A 17641-nucleotide genomic window follows, 5' to 3' on the forward strand; every position below is an offset into this window, starting at 1 on the left:
GGAGGGGAGTGAGGATGAGATAAGTATGAAGAACAGCAGAATTTGTATCCATTTTGTTTTTAAGGTAAAAGTGATTACAAGTAGTTTTAGGACATGAAACAACTACATTTTGAGGGCTGTTAAACAGGAGGAGATACATTAACAAAGGAGTGAACTTTAATTGTACCTAGTCAAGTACCAAAGGTGAATATTTGTTTTACTTAGTTGTTTCAAAGGGTTACAGACTTGGGTTTTAAATCTCTGATTCAAACCACATTTAGAACCAAAAATTGAAATAGGGTAGCACCCAAAAGCCTTAAAAATCAGCAGTCCCTGTTGTTGTTGTTACTGAAGTATTAGACTGTTTTTATCTTACATCCAAATTGTAATGTGGCCTAAATATCATGACGATCTTGTTCATAGAATTTGAGGCAAATATCTCGTTACAGAATCAAGTCTGCTGTATCACTAGCACTAGTAAGCAAGGACTGAGTAATGTGGAGACGTGAATTTTTATTTTCAAGACTTTAGGCTTTGATTCAGCCCTCTGATTACCAGAGCTCCTGCATATGCTAAAACTGATTGAAATTTCAATTTGTTAGCCTTTTCCCTGTTGGAAAGTCTAATAAATAGTAAAAGGACCACAAGACAGGCATACTCAGCATGTGGCCTGAATCATCCATAAACTGGATATCCAGACCATTAACAATCAAGAACCTAGGCAGAGTTTTCCTTTTAAATAATTGTCTGCATTTCTCCCCCTTACCCCACCATTGGTACATAATTTGCATGTGTAGGCTCATGTTTCAGGTTTCATAAGTTTAAAGTTGCTTTTCTACCCTTTGCCATTTCTGACATTCATGTGAATGCATTTCAATACATGGATGTATCATCAGTTATATGAAGTCAGTTTTCCTGTGGTCAGATGATCCTGTTCCAACCCATACAAATTAGACTCTTCTGAAATACCTAGTAGGCCCTGTCTCTGATTGCTGCCCATTGAGGTGGTCTTGAAATGCCACCCTGGCTGAATTTCTTAAACTTATTTGTGTGTAAACGGTTATCTCCAGATGTCCTGCAGAACTTCTCCCTGGAAGACTTTTCTTTGGGTGATAACAGTGTGTGCCACTTTATACGTAATGACAACATTAAAGGGTGGGAACGGAACGGGCAGGCCACCCCCTGGACTACTGTCTCCTGGGAGCTAGACCCGCTGCCTAGTTTATGCTTAAACATCCTGGTAACTTATATTTTCCTTTTTGTTTCTCCATTTCACTTAATGATTTTCTATGTATTGTTGCAGACATCTCAACAGTGAGCATGCGCTGGACGATAGAAGTACAGCCCAATGTAGAGTACAAATGCAGGTTGTACAGCAGTTAGAGCTACAGGTAAAACCACATTTATTTTTAATATTACCTCAGTATGCCTCCAATTCCAAATTTCTGTAGTGTTCTGTAATGAGTTCCTGTGTACTCATTATTGAATGGAAGGTCCAAAACCTGTCATTGTCTTTTATTTTATTTTATTTTATTTTATTTTTTACCTCTTTGGGCAGGTTCAGCCTCAGTTCACTCCTTGGAACTGCTGCTCAGAGGTTTCCAAATTCTGGGCACCTGTGTGTATGCAGCCAACTCTTCAGCGGCCACTTTGAATGTTTCCATCTCTCTCTCACTTTCCCTCTCTTCTCACTTCTTTGCATTTTCTGGTTATCTGTTGTCGGTGTAAGTCCTTGACGTCGCTCATATGATTAAACTGGAGCTAGGAAGACAAGCTGGGGAGAGAGAGATTGAGAGAATGAATGTGAATGAAGAGAGAAAGAGCGAGCGAGAGACCAAGATGGCAAGGCAGCACACACAAAGCCATGTTTTCCCAAGTCGCAATGGAAGTTATATGTGGGTTTATTTCTCATTTTGCGTTGTCCTTTTTTCTCTCCACCACTAAGAATAATTGAGAGTTCACCGTGCACATCTTAAACACACATGCACATAATCAGATATATTAATATAGAATGTATATATCATATATATATTTATATATATATAATCTAGTATTTAGAAACCATGGCTATGTTGAATGTGCTTTATGACTAGGGAAAATGAAGTTTGCAGGTTTTCCTGGGAATCACAGTGTGAGAGATGGGGAATTTTTTTTAATGTGAGTTGTACTTTCGGGTATAACTTGATAAACTACCATATTTTAACAATAATTCCATTCTTGGTATAATTAATAGAAAATTAGTTTCTAAAAGTAAAAATTGGGTCAGAAATGGAGATTATTAAAATGTACAATTGCAACTGCCTGACCCTGCAAACCCCATTTATGCAGCCAAGTTCCAAAATGCTTTTGAGTGCTTGATGACTCACAGTGGCTTCTTCCTCTGGCTGGTTCAGTGTAGGCAAGAGGTTAGCCGACTAGGGGAAATTAAAACAGTGTTGTACATTATATTGTTACCAGCCATCGAAAAGCCTATTTTGTATGCAAGACAGCAATGCTGAGATATATGGAGAGCCCTAGGCTAAGTACAGAAGATAATTACATTTGGAATTTTACTGAGTTAAGTCATTTACAGCTTCAAATAGTTGCAGAGAAAAATCAGCCAAAACACACTTAAACTTTTTGTTGTGACTTTTCAGGATAGAAAGGATTTTTTTAAATTAGTTATCATCTTATATGACAAATTACATTTTTTAGTAGGATTTTTTTCAAAAGTTATTTTTGTTAGCCAGTTAATATGTTTCCATTCAAACTCTGGATATAAACTTATTAGAACAGTAAGATATTTACACAGGAAAAGGGCACATCATAAAATCTCAACATTTTAAAATAAGTCTTTGGGAACATCTTTACATTAACATGTTTACTGAGAAGAAAAAAACAGTAGTAGATGTAACCCACCCCCACAGTTCTTTTATGATTAAGACGCAGCCCTTGACAAACTGGATTCAAAAGAATAAACTGGAAGATCTGGCCTGTAATCACAGCCCTTTGGGAGGCCAAGGAAGGCGGATCACGAGGTCAGGAGTTCGAGACCAGCCTGGCCATGGTGAAACCCTGTCTCTACTAAAAACAGAAAAATTAGTCAGGTGTGGTGGCGGGCATCTGTAATCCCATCTACTCAGGAGGCTGAGGCAAAAGAATTGCTTGAACCCGGGAGGCAGAGGTTGCAGTGAGCCATGATTGTGCCACTGCGCTCCAGCCTGGGCGACAGAGCGAGATTCCGTCTGAAAAATAAAGAAAGAATAAACTAACTTTTCTACCTGAATTTGTACGTATTGGTGGTGGTATTTATAAAGTGATAGAAGCTCCTGCATTTATTTATTTGATAATGTTAAATTTTTAATGATGGTTTAAAATAAATCGTTGACTAGAATTGTCACGGTTTGTCAGGTAGCCGTTCTAGACTACAGATTAGAGTGTTCAGCCGTTGTTAATTACTCAAGAAGTGAGCATATTTTATGAATTATTCTTCACTCTCCACAAAAAGAGGTTAGGAGAAGGGAAAGATTTAGACCATCATCAATAAATTAAGTCTTTATCTCCTGGCAGCTTTCTTGTTTTTTTTTGGTGGGTGTGGCCTAGAAGTAGTACAAACATATAAGGATTCTTTGATTATTTATAGATTGCATTTATTTCTAGATTTCCTTTTATCCTTCAGCTATAAATCAAACTGAAGGCAGGTTTTTCAACTTGTGATAGACATCAAAGATGATCTGGCCAGAAGTTAGTATAATGTGGTCGTTCCTCGTAATGTTTTTGTGGGGGAGTTTGCTGTAATGGAGGAAGGGACAACAAGCTAATTCTGACATGTTCTGTTTCTGCAAAGCTTGAGGAATTATCAGAGTGATGACATAGATCTCGTTGAGAGCAGGGGTTAGCAACCCACAGACCTCAGGCCAAATCTCACAAGCTAGGGAATGTTTTTATATTTTAAATGGTTGAGGGAAAAATCTAAAGAAGAACATTATTTCGTAACTGGTAAAAAGTCTAGGAATTCCAATTTCAGTGTTCATACATAAAATCATATGAGGACACAGCCATACCCATGCCCATTCATTTACTTATTACCTGTTGCCGCTTTTCTCTACAGTAGGGAAAGTCAGTAATTGAAACTGAATCTACATGGCCTGCAAAGCTGAAATATTTATGATCTGGCTCTTACAGAAGTTTGCCAGGCACCCCTGGTCAAGAGGATTAGAAAAACAATTTGTATTACAGTATTAGCAGCTTGTCCCCTTAGGTTCTGGCTGCCTAAAGCTCTGTTCACCCCCTTTTATCTCTTCCCTTTAGCCAGGGTGTATAAAACCAATCTAGTCTCCTACATGGGTCAGTTTTCCCTACTAGCGTCTTCACAAGGCAAGTGCCTGCCAGTTTTGGAGGTCATGGAAAGCTGGACAAGGGATATTCATTCATTCTTTCATCCACCCATCCATTCATCCCCCCACCCATTCATTCATCCGTCCACTTATCCATTTAGCAAGCATTTTCGAACCTTTCAGATAGCAGGAATCTTGCTGGAGCTACTGCAAAGTACAGTGATTAAAACAGATAAAGCTGCCCTCCAAGTTCTTACAGTCTAGAAGGAAGAATAGACTACAAAATAATGTGCTAGTGAGACTCTCCATTCATTGGACAGTGCTAGCTGACGTTAACAGGTTCTTGAGAACACCAAAATTTATTCAAAAGAGAGTTTCAATGCTAGAAAGGGGCCAGGCCAAAGCAGATTATATCCATTAGTTACCATTTGATCAGATGAAATAGATAAGAAAATGTTAGCAATTTTTAGTATTTAAAGAACCCTTTCCCTGAGACACAGTTAGGAGAAGCCTTAATCAAGGATTCGATGGAGTCTGTGAGTTGCAGACCTACCACATATGGGGGCATTTGGGACATAGTACAGTTATACTCAAAGGAATCTATTCTTTATAGGCTTCCTCTTTCTCTGCAGTTCAGCATTGCTAGGCTTGTGCTGTTCCATTTGCCACTTAATGTACCAGTGTCTAGAAACATACTTTTTAACTTACTTGGCTCCCTGTCATTGTGCCCATAGAACCTGAGTTATTGGGGCAGTCAGGTCCCTCCAGCAGCAGGAATACTTTAAAGAGGTGTACTTGTCCTCAAACAGTCTATTTCTGTTTTCTGTTAGCATCGTCCCTCCCTTGTTCTCTCAGCCACAGACTGGTGCGTCACCTCCTTTAGAGGGGACGACCTGCACATTACTGACCCAAGGCCTACTTCATATTTCTTAAAGCATTTATCAGTCCAGGAAAAACTTGAACCTCCAAGTATCTCTCAAAGTGTGTTATAAAATTATCATTGATTAACTTGAACTTGAAAAACATTTGTACCACTTAGCACTACAGGAAAGAGCAGTTAAGTTTTCATCAATTCCCAAAGGGCGACGATCACTGTGTTAGAGGAGGAGGAGGAATCACCCCTGCCACTCAGACTTGCAAGACCTCTCTCTGCAGCACGGATGTGGTCGAGATAGACCACACATGTGCCCCATCGTAAAAACAAACCCAGTAAGCTCAGATCGAATCTTACCATATACATTGACGGAGGTTCAGGTTGTCTAACCTAGATGGTCATCATGAAAGGATTCCACAGGAGAATTCAGAGGGCACAGTAGCTGTAGAAGTAACCAAAGCTGGTGAAGGTCACTTAAGCGCTATGTACCTAGACGGCCTCCTTGAATTTAAACCCCAGAAACCTTTTCTCTTACCCCAAATGGAAGGCCCTTGTGTCTCTGATCTGTCAGACAAACCTCCCTAAAGAAAAAGATACAATTTTTCCAAAATAACTACTGTTAGCCATAGGGGATAATGGCTAGAGATGTTCCCCTCCATAGAGCTATCTGTACAATACTACACTTGAATTAAACTGAAAAGCCTTCAAGGCTGTACTGGTGAGATTTCAGGCAACTGGGCAGAAATAAAGACAATGGGTTATGGAGACTGATTTAGACTGTCTAATCAGCACTGTGCATGAGAGCTGTCCTGTCCCTGTGTATTTAAAATATGACTTGAGGCCGGGCAGGCACGGTGGCTCACGCCTGTAATCCCAGCACTTTGAAAGGCTGAGGCAGGCGGATCACCTGAGATCGGGAGTTCGAGACCAGCCTGACCAACATGGAAAAACCCCATCTCTATTAAAAATACAGAATTAGCCGGGCACAGTGGCACATGCCTGTAATCCCAGCTACTTGGGAGGCTGAGGCAGGAGAATTGCTTGAACCTGGGAGGTGGAGGTTGCAGTGACCTGAGATCGTGCCATTGCACTCCAGCCTGGGCAATAAGAGCGAAACTCCGTCTCAAAAAAAAAAAAAAAAAAATCATAAAATAAAATATGACTTGATTTACGAAACCAAAGTTTCAATAGAAATATCAATTACAAAAGGCAAGGTACATCTATATTTGTTAAATTTTTGTTGAGAGATATAAAAATATATGGTGAATGTTTTCTTAGCAGTAGAAAGAATGTTTATGTAGAGCTTGTTAACAGAGAAGGGTTGGTTAATTCCATTCTCTTGTTACAACCTTCTACTGGTCTCATTTAGAGAAGAGTGAAGAAGACATCTCAGTGGGCCTTCTGAGCCTTTTCAAACATTTCTTACTGCATTTCATTATTCCGAAGACAGTTATAATTTTTAAACATTTTACCAAAGGACCCCAGCTATTACCTGGGGTCTAAAAGTGTAAACCCGGAGAAGTGTATGAGGTCCTTATACTATACACATAGACACTGAACAGTGAGACAGACACCACAAAAATCATTTTTGTCAATGACATACATGGCTTTTTGAAGTCAGGGAATGCAGTAAGATTTCATCTGTTCCTTTTTGACGGATTCTTCTGGAATGATGTACAGACAAGGAGATGAGTTAGCAATGGAGTGGAGAAAATTCCCATAATCAGTATACATAATCTTATATAGGTTATGAAATGTGCAGTCTTCCCTCTACCCCCATCATGACAGATGGACAGAGACACAGGAAGTACAAAGTTTTTGAGGATAAGAACTCCCTACTGAGAAATGCCATGGCCAGGATTATAAGGAAACACTTGAAACTTCTGCAATATTGGGCACCCACTGTCCACCGGCCATGGGCCTGGGGATGTAAATTCATATGAATCCAGATTACTTGGGTCCTCTTAGGTGGGACATTCATGTGAACTCTTCTAGCCTCTAAGCTAAAGATGAGATGTCACAAAAAGTTGCAGTGGTGGCTGGATTGTAATTCCGTTTGGGGGAATGGGGAAACCATCCGATTTCACAGACAGAAAAAAAAAAAATCTGATAGAATTGACTTCACTTAGGAAGCTGAGACAATGGTGGTACAGGTACATATTTCTGACCACATATAGTGGTTTTAACTTGTTCTATGATCATTTGACATTGCTGAATTGCTATGTGTTTTCTCTGATGGATGAAGATGTCCTGATGTTTTCATCATGTGTCATAGGGGCAGGTTCAGGACAGGCTTCCTACAACCCCTCAGCTTCTAGGCCCTTTAAAATGAATATTGACAGCAGGCAAGGGAAAAAGGAATCAACCAAACCAAGGTTGATCTGCCTGGCAGGAGATGGGGTGGAGGTGTGTGTGCCTTTTATTCTTTAAAGATTTTGTTCCATTCAGTCACTACTTATCAAGCACGTATTATATGGAGAGCACCGGATGCAGATAAGTAAGGTGGCATGGCCTCTTCCTGTAATACACAACCTAGTAGGGTAAAACCAGGATGCCTTTAACTTCCCTGCCAGGCAGAGTTTCTAAAAGCAAGGAGTGAGGGATTGGGGAAGGTGACAGTGGAAAGGGTTGTTGGCAAGGACATTCCAGGCCAAGGGAGCCATGGAAGATGTTGCCTAGATTGTAGGATAAGGAAGAAAGGATAGTGGAAGAATATATTGCTCTTAAAATTCATCTGTCTGTTTAACACAAAACAGGGTGACCAGCTGTCCCAGTTTACTTTCTTGGACTGAAGAGATTCCTGAGAGTTGGGATTTTCAGTTTCAAAACTGGAAAAATCCTGGGCAAGCTGGGAGGAGGTGGTCACCCTACTCCACTAGCAGTGGGAGAGAACTATGGAATGCCCCATCTTCTGCTTGTAATTATTTCATCTGGTCTGCAAACCATTTGACTGGCCAGCTATTGAGCTCCTGCTGTGTGCCAGGGCACTGTCAGAGGTGCCTTCTGTCCCCAATTTCTTGGAGTCCCCACAGTCCCTCTGTGGGTAGACACCACCCTATTTCCTTGATTCTAAAAGTCACTTTTTTTTTTTTTTTTTTTGAGACGGAGTCTTGCTGTGTCTCCCAGGCTGGAGTATAGTGGCAGGATCTCAGCTCACTGCAACCTCCACCTCCTGGGTTCAAGCAATTCTCCTGACTCGGCCTCCCAAGTAGCTGGGACAGCAGGCATGTGCCACCATGCCCTGCTTGTTTTTGTATTTTTAGTAGAGAAAGGTTTCATCATGTTGGCCAGGATGATCTCAAACTCCTGAGCTCAAGGGATCCACCTGCCTCGGCCTCCCAAAGGGCTGGGATTACAGGCCAGTGTGTCCAGCCACAGTCACTTTTTAAAAGGAAAAATATAACTTTTGGAAATTAATGTATGTCTTACATTTAATGAGTGTGTTTAATGTAGTGTTTCTTGTTCTTTGAGAAGGTATTACTAAATCCATGGTTATTTTAACTATCACTGGCTTCTTAAGAGTCAAAGAAATAGTTTTCAGGGATCCCTCCAGATAGGGAAACTGAGGTTTAGGAGGTCCGATTAACTTGTTTAAAGCCAATGGCGAATAAGGGCAGAGCCTAGGAGGTTAACCCAGCCTTTGTAGCCTGTGCTCCTTTTATCGTGGGATCCTGCCTTATGCTTCCACCCAGAGGATCATTGTGGCCCTGTTGGGCTCTATGAAGGAACTGGTTTTAAAACCTGGCTTTGGGGGCCATGCCCATGGTAGCAAAGCAAGGCTGGAGTCCAGTGATGCTGGCATCACTCCAATATCTCCCAAATCATCTACACCAAGAATTGTAAGCTCTAAGAAAATGTCAGCAGGGAGAAAAGTGCACAAGTTTCAGTAGCAGAGGGAGACATTAATCCTAACACAAATCAATTACTGTACAAACTTTACATGTGATTACTGTACCATTAGTGGTGCTATTTGTAATCACACCAGCCTCCTAGACTTTAGCAAATTTATTATCTGTAATGTATCCCCCTTTGGCCCTGTCTAACCCTATTCGAGGCAATACTCAGGACAGTTCCTATACCAGCGGCCTCACAGAGCCTCCTGATACTCCCTGCACAAGCCCTGAGCATGTCAGGGAAGGAGAGGTCCTAACAGCATGGTAGTTCCATCTTGCGACTGCTTTGTAACCGGAGCCGAGAAAAAGAAGAGAGAGAGTCTCTGGGTTTCTCACTTCCATGGCCTTCTGTGAAAACCACGACACTTATTTTTCATAATTTAAAATCCTGCCTTACTCTGGGAGCATTAGAATTCCTAGACTATGACTGAGTATTAGTGTGCGTCTGCTTTAAATGTCAAGAGAGTCTTTAATAATCACATGTAAGGAATGTTAAGATGGTGACAGAGTACAATAAAAGTAGGGAAATTCTTCGATTGGGGTGAAGTGAGCCATATATTGGCCACCACCTGAATGTTGTAGTTGGTGTGAAAGAAATCATTTAGTTGTTTTTCACTGGTACTAAGTTCTGAAGCCATAGTTGGACAAGGTGGGTCAGAAATAACTGGTAAATGCTCAGTTTGGTAGAGTAATTTGAGTTCTGCTCCTTCTTGTCACTGCTTTTTCTCCCCCTTGTTTTTCTTCTTTTCATCCTATGTACTTTAGAGACCTTTAGAGATCCAGTATTACTGGATATGCTCTGCCCAAATTGGGTTAATCTCTTTGGATCATCATCGTATACAAAACTCCTGAGGAAATGTATACAGCCACTGTTGAAGGCCTTCTCAATCCATGGCAGAGAGTAGTGTCTCCCATTTAACTTCATTATACTTGGACAGTTGGGGTCCTTATTTAAAAATACCTACTTCCAGGTCTCACCGTTGGAGTGTTGGCTCCAGCATGTTTAGGTGAGACCCCAGTCGGTTAACTTGGAGATCATCATTGTATGGGATAATGTGAACTCATCCATTCATTTAGGTGCCTCTTAAAACTCCATGTGCCCCCCTTCCATGGAGACTCTTTGAAAAGACACTTTCTTTTCGTAATTTAAAATCCTGTCTAACTCTGGGAGCAGTAGTTCAGCATGAGAGCGGGGAGGTAGACTATGACCTATGATTTGAGTTATTGTCCCAGGTGATTCTTAGAATCACACTAGTGTGGGAAACTCAGACTAAGCATCATATAACTGGGACCCTAGTCTTATTTCTGCCCTTTCCCAGTTCCCTGACCTCAGATATGTTTACCTTGCAAACCTCAGTTTCCCCAGTTACAAAACAGAATAGGGCTAAGGGACTTGAAATAGCCACAGTAGCCTTTACCTCTGTTAAATCAAAGGAGTGTCTTGGCCCTTTCTTCTCATCTGTCCTCAAGAAGTCTAGCATTTTTACACATACAAAGCCCTTCATTTATTTCAGCAGTTTTGTTTCTCACGAGTAAGAACTGCCAAATTGGCCTTAAAATGATTAGTCCTCCTGACAACATAGAAAATGGTGATGTTAAATGAACCCCAAACCATGTTCCCTTTTCTCTGTTAAAATAATGAGTTTAATCTTAGTTTGTATCTTTGAGGATGTTGAATGGAACTCCTAGCCTTTGGCAGTTATCAGTTGGCTCGGGTGCAATACACAAATTCTGATCTTTCACAGCCCAGACTATCTCAAACCTAATTTGAGGCCATGGCTTATAGAAGAGCAGATGACCTGTTTCAGCCAAAGGGTAGAAAAATATTTGCCCAAGATGAGGGGAAGCTACACTAAGAACCTGAGACAAATTGATAAGAAATGGGCTTCATCTTTCCTTCGCTTTCTGTTCCATTCTTTAAACGATCAAAATTATTTCTCTTCCCAGTTAGCCCAGCTGCAAACTCCACTGAACCCCTGTTAAGCAGATTCAGATTTCAAACATATCCTCAGGCAGGACAAGTCTAGATACACTGGATTGATTTCACTTTTCTTTTTTAAAAAAATGAGAAAATTGTTGAGCATTCGTGAAGCACTAGTCATTTTGCTAAGCTTATTGCAAGAACTCTTCTGATCTTCAGAACACCCCTTCAGAGTTCAGAGATGATCATTCCATATTTAGAAGGAGAAACTAGGTAATTAAAAAGATTACATAATGTGTTGAGTCACTGAGCCAGGATTTGAACATAGCACAGCGTGATTGTTTTGTCCACATCCTTAACCGTTTTCACCCTGCCATAGTTCTACGGAACGGTTGAACAAACTCAATAGATTTAAATGACCCCTGCACAAAAACAGCGCCCTCTAATGTTTAGGCCATTGTCATTCCCTTTATGCTAGATACTCATTCCATACCCACTGGGAAAGTTTTTTAAAAAGAGAGTAATTCTGTTCTGATATTTCAACACAAATTTTCTTTTTAATTTGTCAACCAAATTTTAGTGGGCCTTTGGATTGAATGTCTCAACCTCCTTTTCTTTGCTTTTCATGGAATTCATAGTTTAAGAGGAAATGCTGGAATATACTTGCTAATATTAAATGTTTGTCCAAACCTCATATTTTAATAATGAGAGGATGCCGTGAAAATTGATGGGGATGGTGAGCCCATGGGATGATGGCATAAAAAGTAATAAAGAATGTGAAAGCTCTTGGAAGGAGCAGTTAGTATTACAAATGCAAGACAGACATTGTAGACAGGATGTGGTTTCAATAGGTGTGAATGTTTAGCCTTTTTGCCTAAAAAAAAGAAAAACTGAATTTGGCGGGTTTCTGTAATTGTTAAAACAGTCTGTATTAGAGCTATAATTGATTTAAAGTCTTAAACTCATTCAAGAATATGATACTACACATTAGTTTGCACTAACCAAACAAAACCAAAAAGTTAGATTTTTGCCTTTTTCTGTAACCTTGTCCATCTTTTAGAAAAGCAGAACTAGGGTGGTACCATTGAGGTTCCTGGAGAACTCTCAGAATTGGTATTGAATTCTAAGCAGTGTGCTCATGGAAAAATATGAAAATGTTTCCAATGGCAATTACCTCCAGGGTTTATGAAAGTGGCCGTGTATACAAATTCTAGGTGTGTGTTTGCAATGTAGTGTTGTTGCTACCTTTGGCTGACCAGTAAAAGATCAGCTTGGTAGACCTTTGGACAGAAATATAGAGGAGATGTTTCCTTTAAATGCTCGGGATTTGGATTTTCCTTGTACCACACTTAGTCTTTATAATTGCTACATCAACACTGTTTACCCCCAAATTAAGTCGCAGTTAATATTCAGCAGACTTCAGTAAATATCACCTCTCACCCTTTAATTTGTATTCTTCAGCATGACAGACTACTTCTTCTTTTTAAGAAAAATACAGTTGATTTCTGCCCTTTGATAACTTGAAATTCCTTCTGCCCTTTGATAACTTTAAAACAAAACATTTCTTAAAAAGTCTTGAGTATTTGACATCAAAAAGCTTAGGATACTTACATTTAAAAAAATGAATAATAATGGCAGAAAAATAGCATTCCCAACATTTTAATTGTTCTAAGCCTCTTTGGAAAACTAAATTCCTTTAGCATTATGTGTTCAGAGAATCTTTTAGTTTGGCTGTTCAATAACTTACTAAAGAACAGAGGAGGAATAGCATCAAGTGGCTCCTAATATGGTATCATTTTCATTTCCTGTTTGTTGAAAGATAAATGCTAACACTGTACGGCTTTTTTTTTTTTTTTTTTTTTGCTTTCTCTCTTAATTTATTCCTCCCTGAACCACAAGGGAATAAAAAGGAAAAAAAAATCAAATGTGATATGGCTTGAGACTGAGTCATCCAGTAGGGATAAGCTGAAAGCTTTTTCCCTTCTCCCTTTTGTGCTCTTTCCCTTTTCTCTGTCTTTCCACAATCCCCGACCCCCGTCCCCCTTCTTCCTTAGAAAATAACTGTATTGAAATAGATAAGGTGCATTTGTTTTTTTATTTGGGAATAATTTTAGACTTTAAAAAACTGTTGATTTTTAAAGGATTTAAGGTTAATTATGTGACAGAACTAATGAGTCCCTCCTTAATTCTAAGGCATTATTTTGGACAAATGATCTACCAAAGTATTGAAATTAAACTGTATTCTCTCCCTCTCCTCTCTCTCTCTCTCTCTCTCTCTCTCATATTAATCTCTTCTCCATTTTCCCTAAATGCCACAGCTGTTCTCTTAACTATCCCTTTATCTTTAGGGGATATATTTCCCACTTCTTTTACAGAAGTAATCGTTATGTGTCCCCTATGCCCAAATGTCTTGAACTATTGAAAATATCGAGTTAAAGCAGTCCAAGCAAAGCATAAAGGATGTAGCTTCCAATAAGTAGTATTTCAGTGCCTACTGTGTATATCCAATTAGAAACTTGTGTGACTTCAGAAGATCGTTTTTTATGGAATAAGGACACTTAAATTATTAAGATGAGACTAGCACATAGCAGGTACTCAAATCTTGAGTAAATGAATGAGCAAGCTTATTCTACGCTCATTTGAAAATGGGAACCTGTCATCCCTTGGAGCCTGCTCCTGGCCTGCTAATATCACTTGCCAGCACTGTCTTAATCTATGCCTACCTGTTAAGAAAGATGAAGCTAATTTTGCATAAATGTATCCATCTGTCTAGGAGTTTTTCCACAACCACAACAGATGAATTTATGGGTTTTAGCTACCTAGCTCGTTTTCCCTTGGCTTTTCTCAGGAATAAGGTTGGTTAATAGGCATGATTCACATTTGTTTTTAGCTGTCTGTGTTCCATGGGACTGCGTGGTGCCAGCAGGTCTAGAACTTCCCAGTTAAAGTCTAATGCATCTAGTGTTGCGAAATCGCACACCAGCACCTCCGGTTACTTAGAGTTTGGCAGTGGTCATGTAGCTTTCAGAAACAAACAATGAAAATGATTTTATCACGTGCTATGGTGCCATAGCATAATTTGTAATATGTATCATTTTTGGTGTTAAAAGAGTCATGCATCTTTATTCAGAGAAATAACAAAGCATTTTCTTCCTACCAGCTTGCGAAAGACAAAGAGCGCCTGCAAGCCATGATGACCCACCTGCATGTGAAGTCTACAGAACCCAAAGCCGCCCCTCAGCCCGTAAGTACTGATCCCCACCAAGGGGAAAAAACCAAATGTACAGTATTCCTTTTCTACTTCCCCACCCCAAACGTAGGAAGGAGGGACCAGCCTACTTTGGTAGAGCTTTGAGTTTTGAAGGCGTTAGATTCACGTGACTGTTTCTGGTTACCCTTTATGATGAAGGTTGTATGCTAGGCATTTGGGGAGATACAGGATGATTCAGACATGGTCCTTGCCCATAAGACCCAAGCACCCAGCTCTTCTTTAAGGGCAGAATGATTGGTGCCCAGGCAAGGTACTGAAATACATTATGAGAGCTCCCTGGAAAAAGAAAATCTTTCCGAATGGTAGGAACACAGAGAAGACAGCTAAACCATGACAGCAAAGGAAAGGGCATTTCAGCTCAGGTAAGCTGAGAGACAGTGGTGTTTAGGAAAAAGAGCAGGGACTAGTCCAGTCTAACTCTTAACGGAGGAAAGACATAGGGAACCTACTATTGGAATAGTCAGAGGCTAAATTATGAAGAGGCTCTAGTGGTTACTGAGGAGTTTGAAATGAAAATTATTCCTTCACAGTTAGGAGACCAAACACAGTACACTGAAATTACATTTGATTGGTAAGAATCTCCTCTTTCTTGCCTTGTTCCCTTTTACTGGACCTTGAAGGGTGTCATCCCAGCACAGGCTGTTAATATCGAAGCAGAAGGATCATGTTTGAACCTAAAACTTTGTCTTGGACCTCTTGTAATAAATCGGTCTCTTTAATGGTCGTATTTCTCTTACATTTCCAAAGTTCTCCTAGTAGCTTTAACTGATTATTCAAAATGGAGACAGTGCTTTGCTTCTTGATTTTAAGATTTGTAAAATTTAAAGGTACACTGCCTTTATTTGATTTTGCTTGGAGTCACTGTGTGAAAATTAATTGAGCGTTGACAATCTATAGTTAGTACCAGCAATTTTAATCAATATGCAATGATGCAGCGTAATGGCAAAGTATTGGTTTATCTGTTTTGACTGATTTTTTTCTATAAATAAAGCAAACATACACCCATATATGTATGATTTATGGTGATAGAAATAAAACGGAGTCAGACTATTAACCCAGCAAATATGGTAGCCTGCCAAGATGCAGTTGGCAGGCAAAATTAATGTCTGAAACAGAACACATTACTGAGATATAGGACATAAAATCATTAAACACTTCGTGCATCCATTTTTACTAGGAAGGAGTCCTTAGTTTCCGTGTATTTTACAGTAAATGGCTGTAGGACTGGATGTGTAGGCTACCAAAAAGAAAGGAAAAAAAGAACCATCTCATTCAGTGTTGTGGCATCAGTAGTCAACTGTGCTGTTTCTAACAGCCCCTCCTTCTAAGGAGGATATTGGAAAGATCTTGAACCCAGCTAAGCAAATTGATGAGCCTCTGAGACGACTTGGCTGACGTTATCTCGAAGAAGTGTAGCTGACTGTACAGGGCATTCACTGCCTTGGAACTTTCTGAAAGTCTTAAGATGGCTTTAATGAAATGGTTTTCCCAGATTGAAGGGTTCGAGTCTTTGCACCTAGCAACAAGAATGAGATTATCTCTATCTTCTTCCACGGATCAAAAACGGTGATAGGATAATGGTTGGACCCAGCACCCAAGGTGTGGCTCTTGGGGCTCCTTGGGAAGAGGAAGGTTACAATTAAAGGAACTACAAAACCCCGTAGGGCACTTGGCGAGTGACTGGGCTGGGTGTTGGCAGAGAGCACCATGTACGTAAGCCCCCGTGGACCACGAAAGGACCACTGGATTCTTCATGTAGGACCAGTGTTAAGCAGCTGGTAAACAGGGACAAGCATGGGGCGGGGGGGCGGGGGGAAGTGAACAGGGATGGAAGGTTTGTCTTGATTAGTATTAAAAAAAAATGTTTTACATTCTAGAAAATTATAACTTTGAAGGGGACCTCCTACTAAATTTATTTTTAACTGCTCTATTGAAAATTCTCTACCACTAGTCAACATTATCTCTTAGTAGCTCAGCACAGTATTTCTTTATTAAAAGAAATAGGCACGAATATTTTTGACTGAAAAATTAATAGCTTTTGAATTCATACACAGCAGGTTTTCTTTTGCAAAGAAGTCCAATATCGCTGCACAGCACTTCTATAACCATTTATTTAGAGTCCAAGTCAAACCTTTGACAGCTAGAGCAGCGCTACAAGCCAATATAAAGAACTCCAAGATGTAAACCAACAATAGGCCGTCTGTGTGAGGTTTGCCATTGTCAAATACATAGATTGTTTGGATTAGTTTATGTAAATGTACTGTTGTATTACCCTTTGAAAAAAAAAAGATCACATTTGTGTATGAAAAGTGGTTCCCTTCACAGGCAGCATTATAAATTCCTTATCCTTTAACTTACATGTAAGAAGTAAAAATTGGTGCCTGACAAGCAGATATTGTGTGACACTCTGTTGTCGGAGTGAACCTGCCTTCTTTTCATTTATTGGAAAATAGAAAATTTTATTACAGATACCATCTTATAAATCAGGAATTATTAAAATATGTATAGGTGAGGCATTGGGAAATTAATTATAAAAGGTAGACATGTAATGTTTTGCATAAATTTTCACTTCTTTGCCAAAAAGAGAAAAAAAAAGGGCGCACACATACAGCAAACCCTTGATGCTTTCAACTTTAAGGGCCCAGAGCTTTCTGGTGACTAATTCTCACGTGCAAAATATTCTCTGCAGTCTGTAATTAATTTATGCCACCCTAAATAATAGAATGCATGGTGTTTGTTTGAATGAGTATCCTTCTAGAATCTTTGATTTGAAACAAGCAGTCACCAGGATTCAAATCTAATCATAGATGGGGACTTTGATTTTACAACCTTGCCAGTAAGTTCATGAAGCTTTTTCTTTTTTCCATTTCTTTGTAAAAGAAACCTCGTGTTTATTTTAAAATTCTTAGTCACTAAGTGATAGAATGCTTTGCTGTAAATGTTGCTTTTCACTAAATGCCATTTGGGTGTTAAGTGTCATTTGCTGTATCCAATCATCCAACCAGTCCTCATTTCTTTGCATCAAAGAAACTGCTAAAATGTTCTTAGATTGTTTTTACATCCGCTCATAGACGCATTTTCTGGATCCTATTGTGGGACTCATCAGATTTGGATAGTTAGAGGATATGCTCATCTTGGGAAGATGCCCAAGTTTTTAGACATGGATCTGAGGAAGAAAGCTTATGGGTGAACTGGGACAGGAGCTCAGGGGCTTCCCATCCCTCAGACTCCTTCAACAGCCTTTCTTCTTGCTTGCTGTCACATCTCTTTAAACCTAAGTAAAACCTTCCTTTCAGAACAAAACCAAAGACTCAAGGTGCAAGTTGGTTATGGAAAGGGAATTCCTACATTTGAAATCAAACTATTCCATCAACAAATATGTCTTGA

The 17641-nt window shown here is 39.7% G+C and overlaps 1 protein-coding gene across 5 annotated transcripts in view; it reads left to right on the top strand.

The window, feature by feature from the left end:
• FOXP1 (forkhead box P1) overlaps positions 1-17641 on the top strand; it is a 658747-nt gene that overhangs the window by 611489 nt on the left and 29617 nt on the right. For all 5 annotated transcript variants that reach the window (XM_011947141.1, XM_011947138.1, XM_011947142.1 and 2 more), the window contains 2 exons: positions 1283-1370; positions 14144-14227. In XM_011947141.1, coding sequence (XP_011802531.1) covers positions 1283-1370; positions 14144-14227 — 172 coding nt within the window. The remainder of the gene's footprint in view (positions 1-1282; positions 1371-14143; positions 14228-17641) is intronic.

This window comes from Colobus angolensis, unplaced genomic scaffold (genome assembly GCF_000951035.1).
Source record: "Colobus angolensis palliatus isolate OR3802 unplaced genomic scaffold, Cang.pa_1.0 Scaffold26, whole genome shotgun sequence".
NCBI lineage: Eukaryota > Metazoa > Chordata > Mammalia > Primates > Cercopithecidae > Colobus > Colobus angolensis.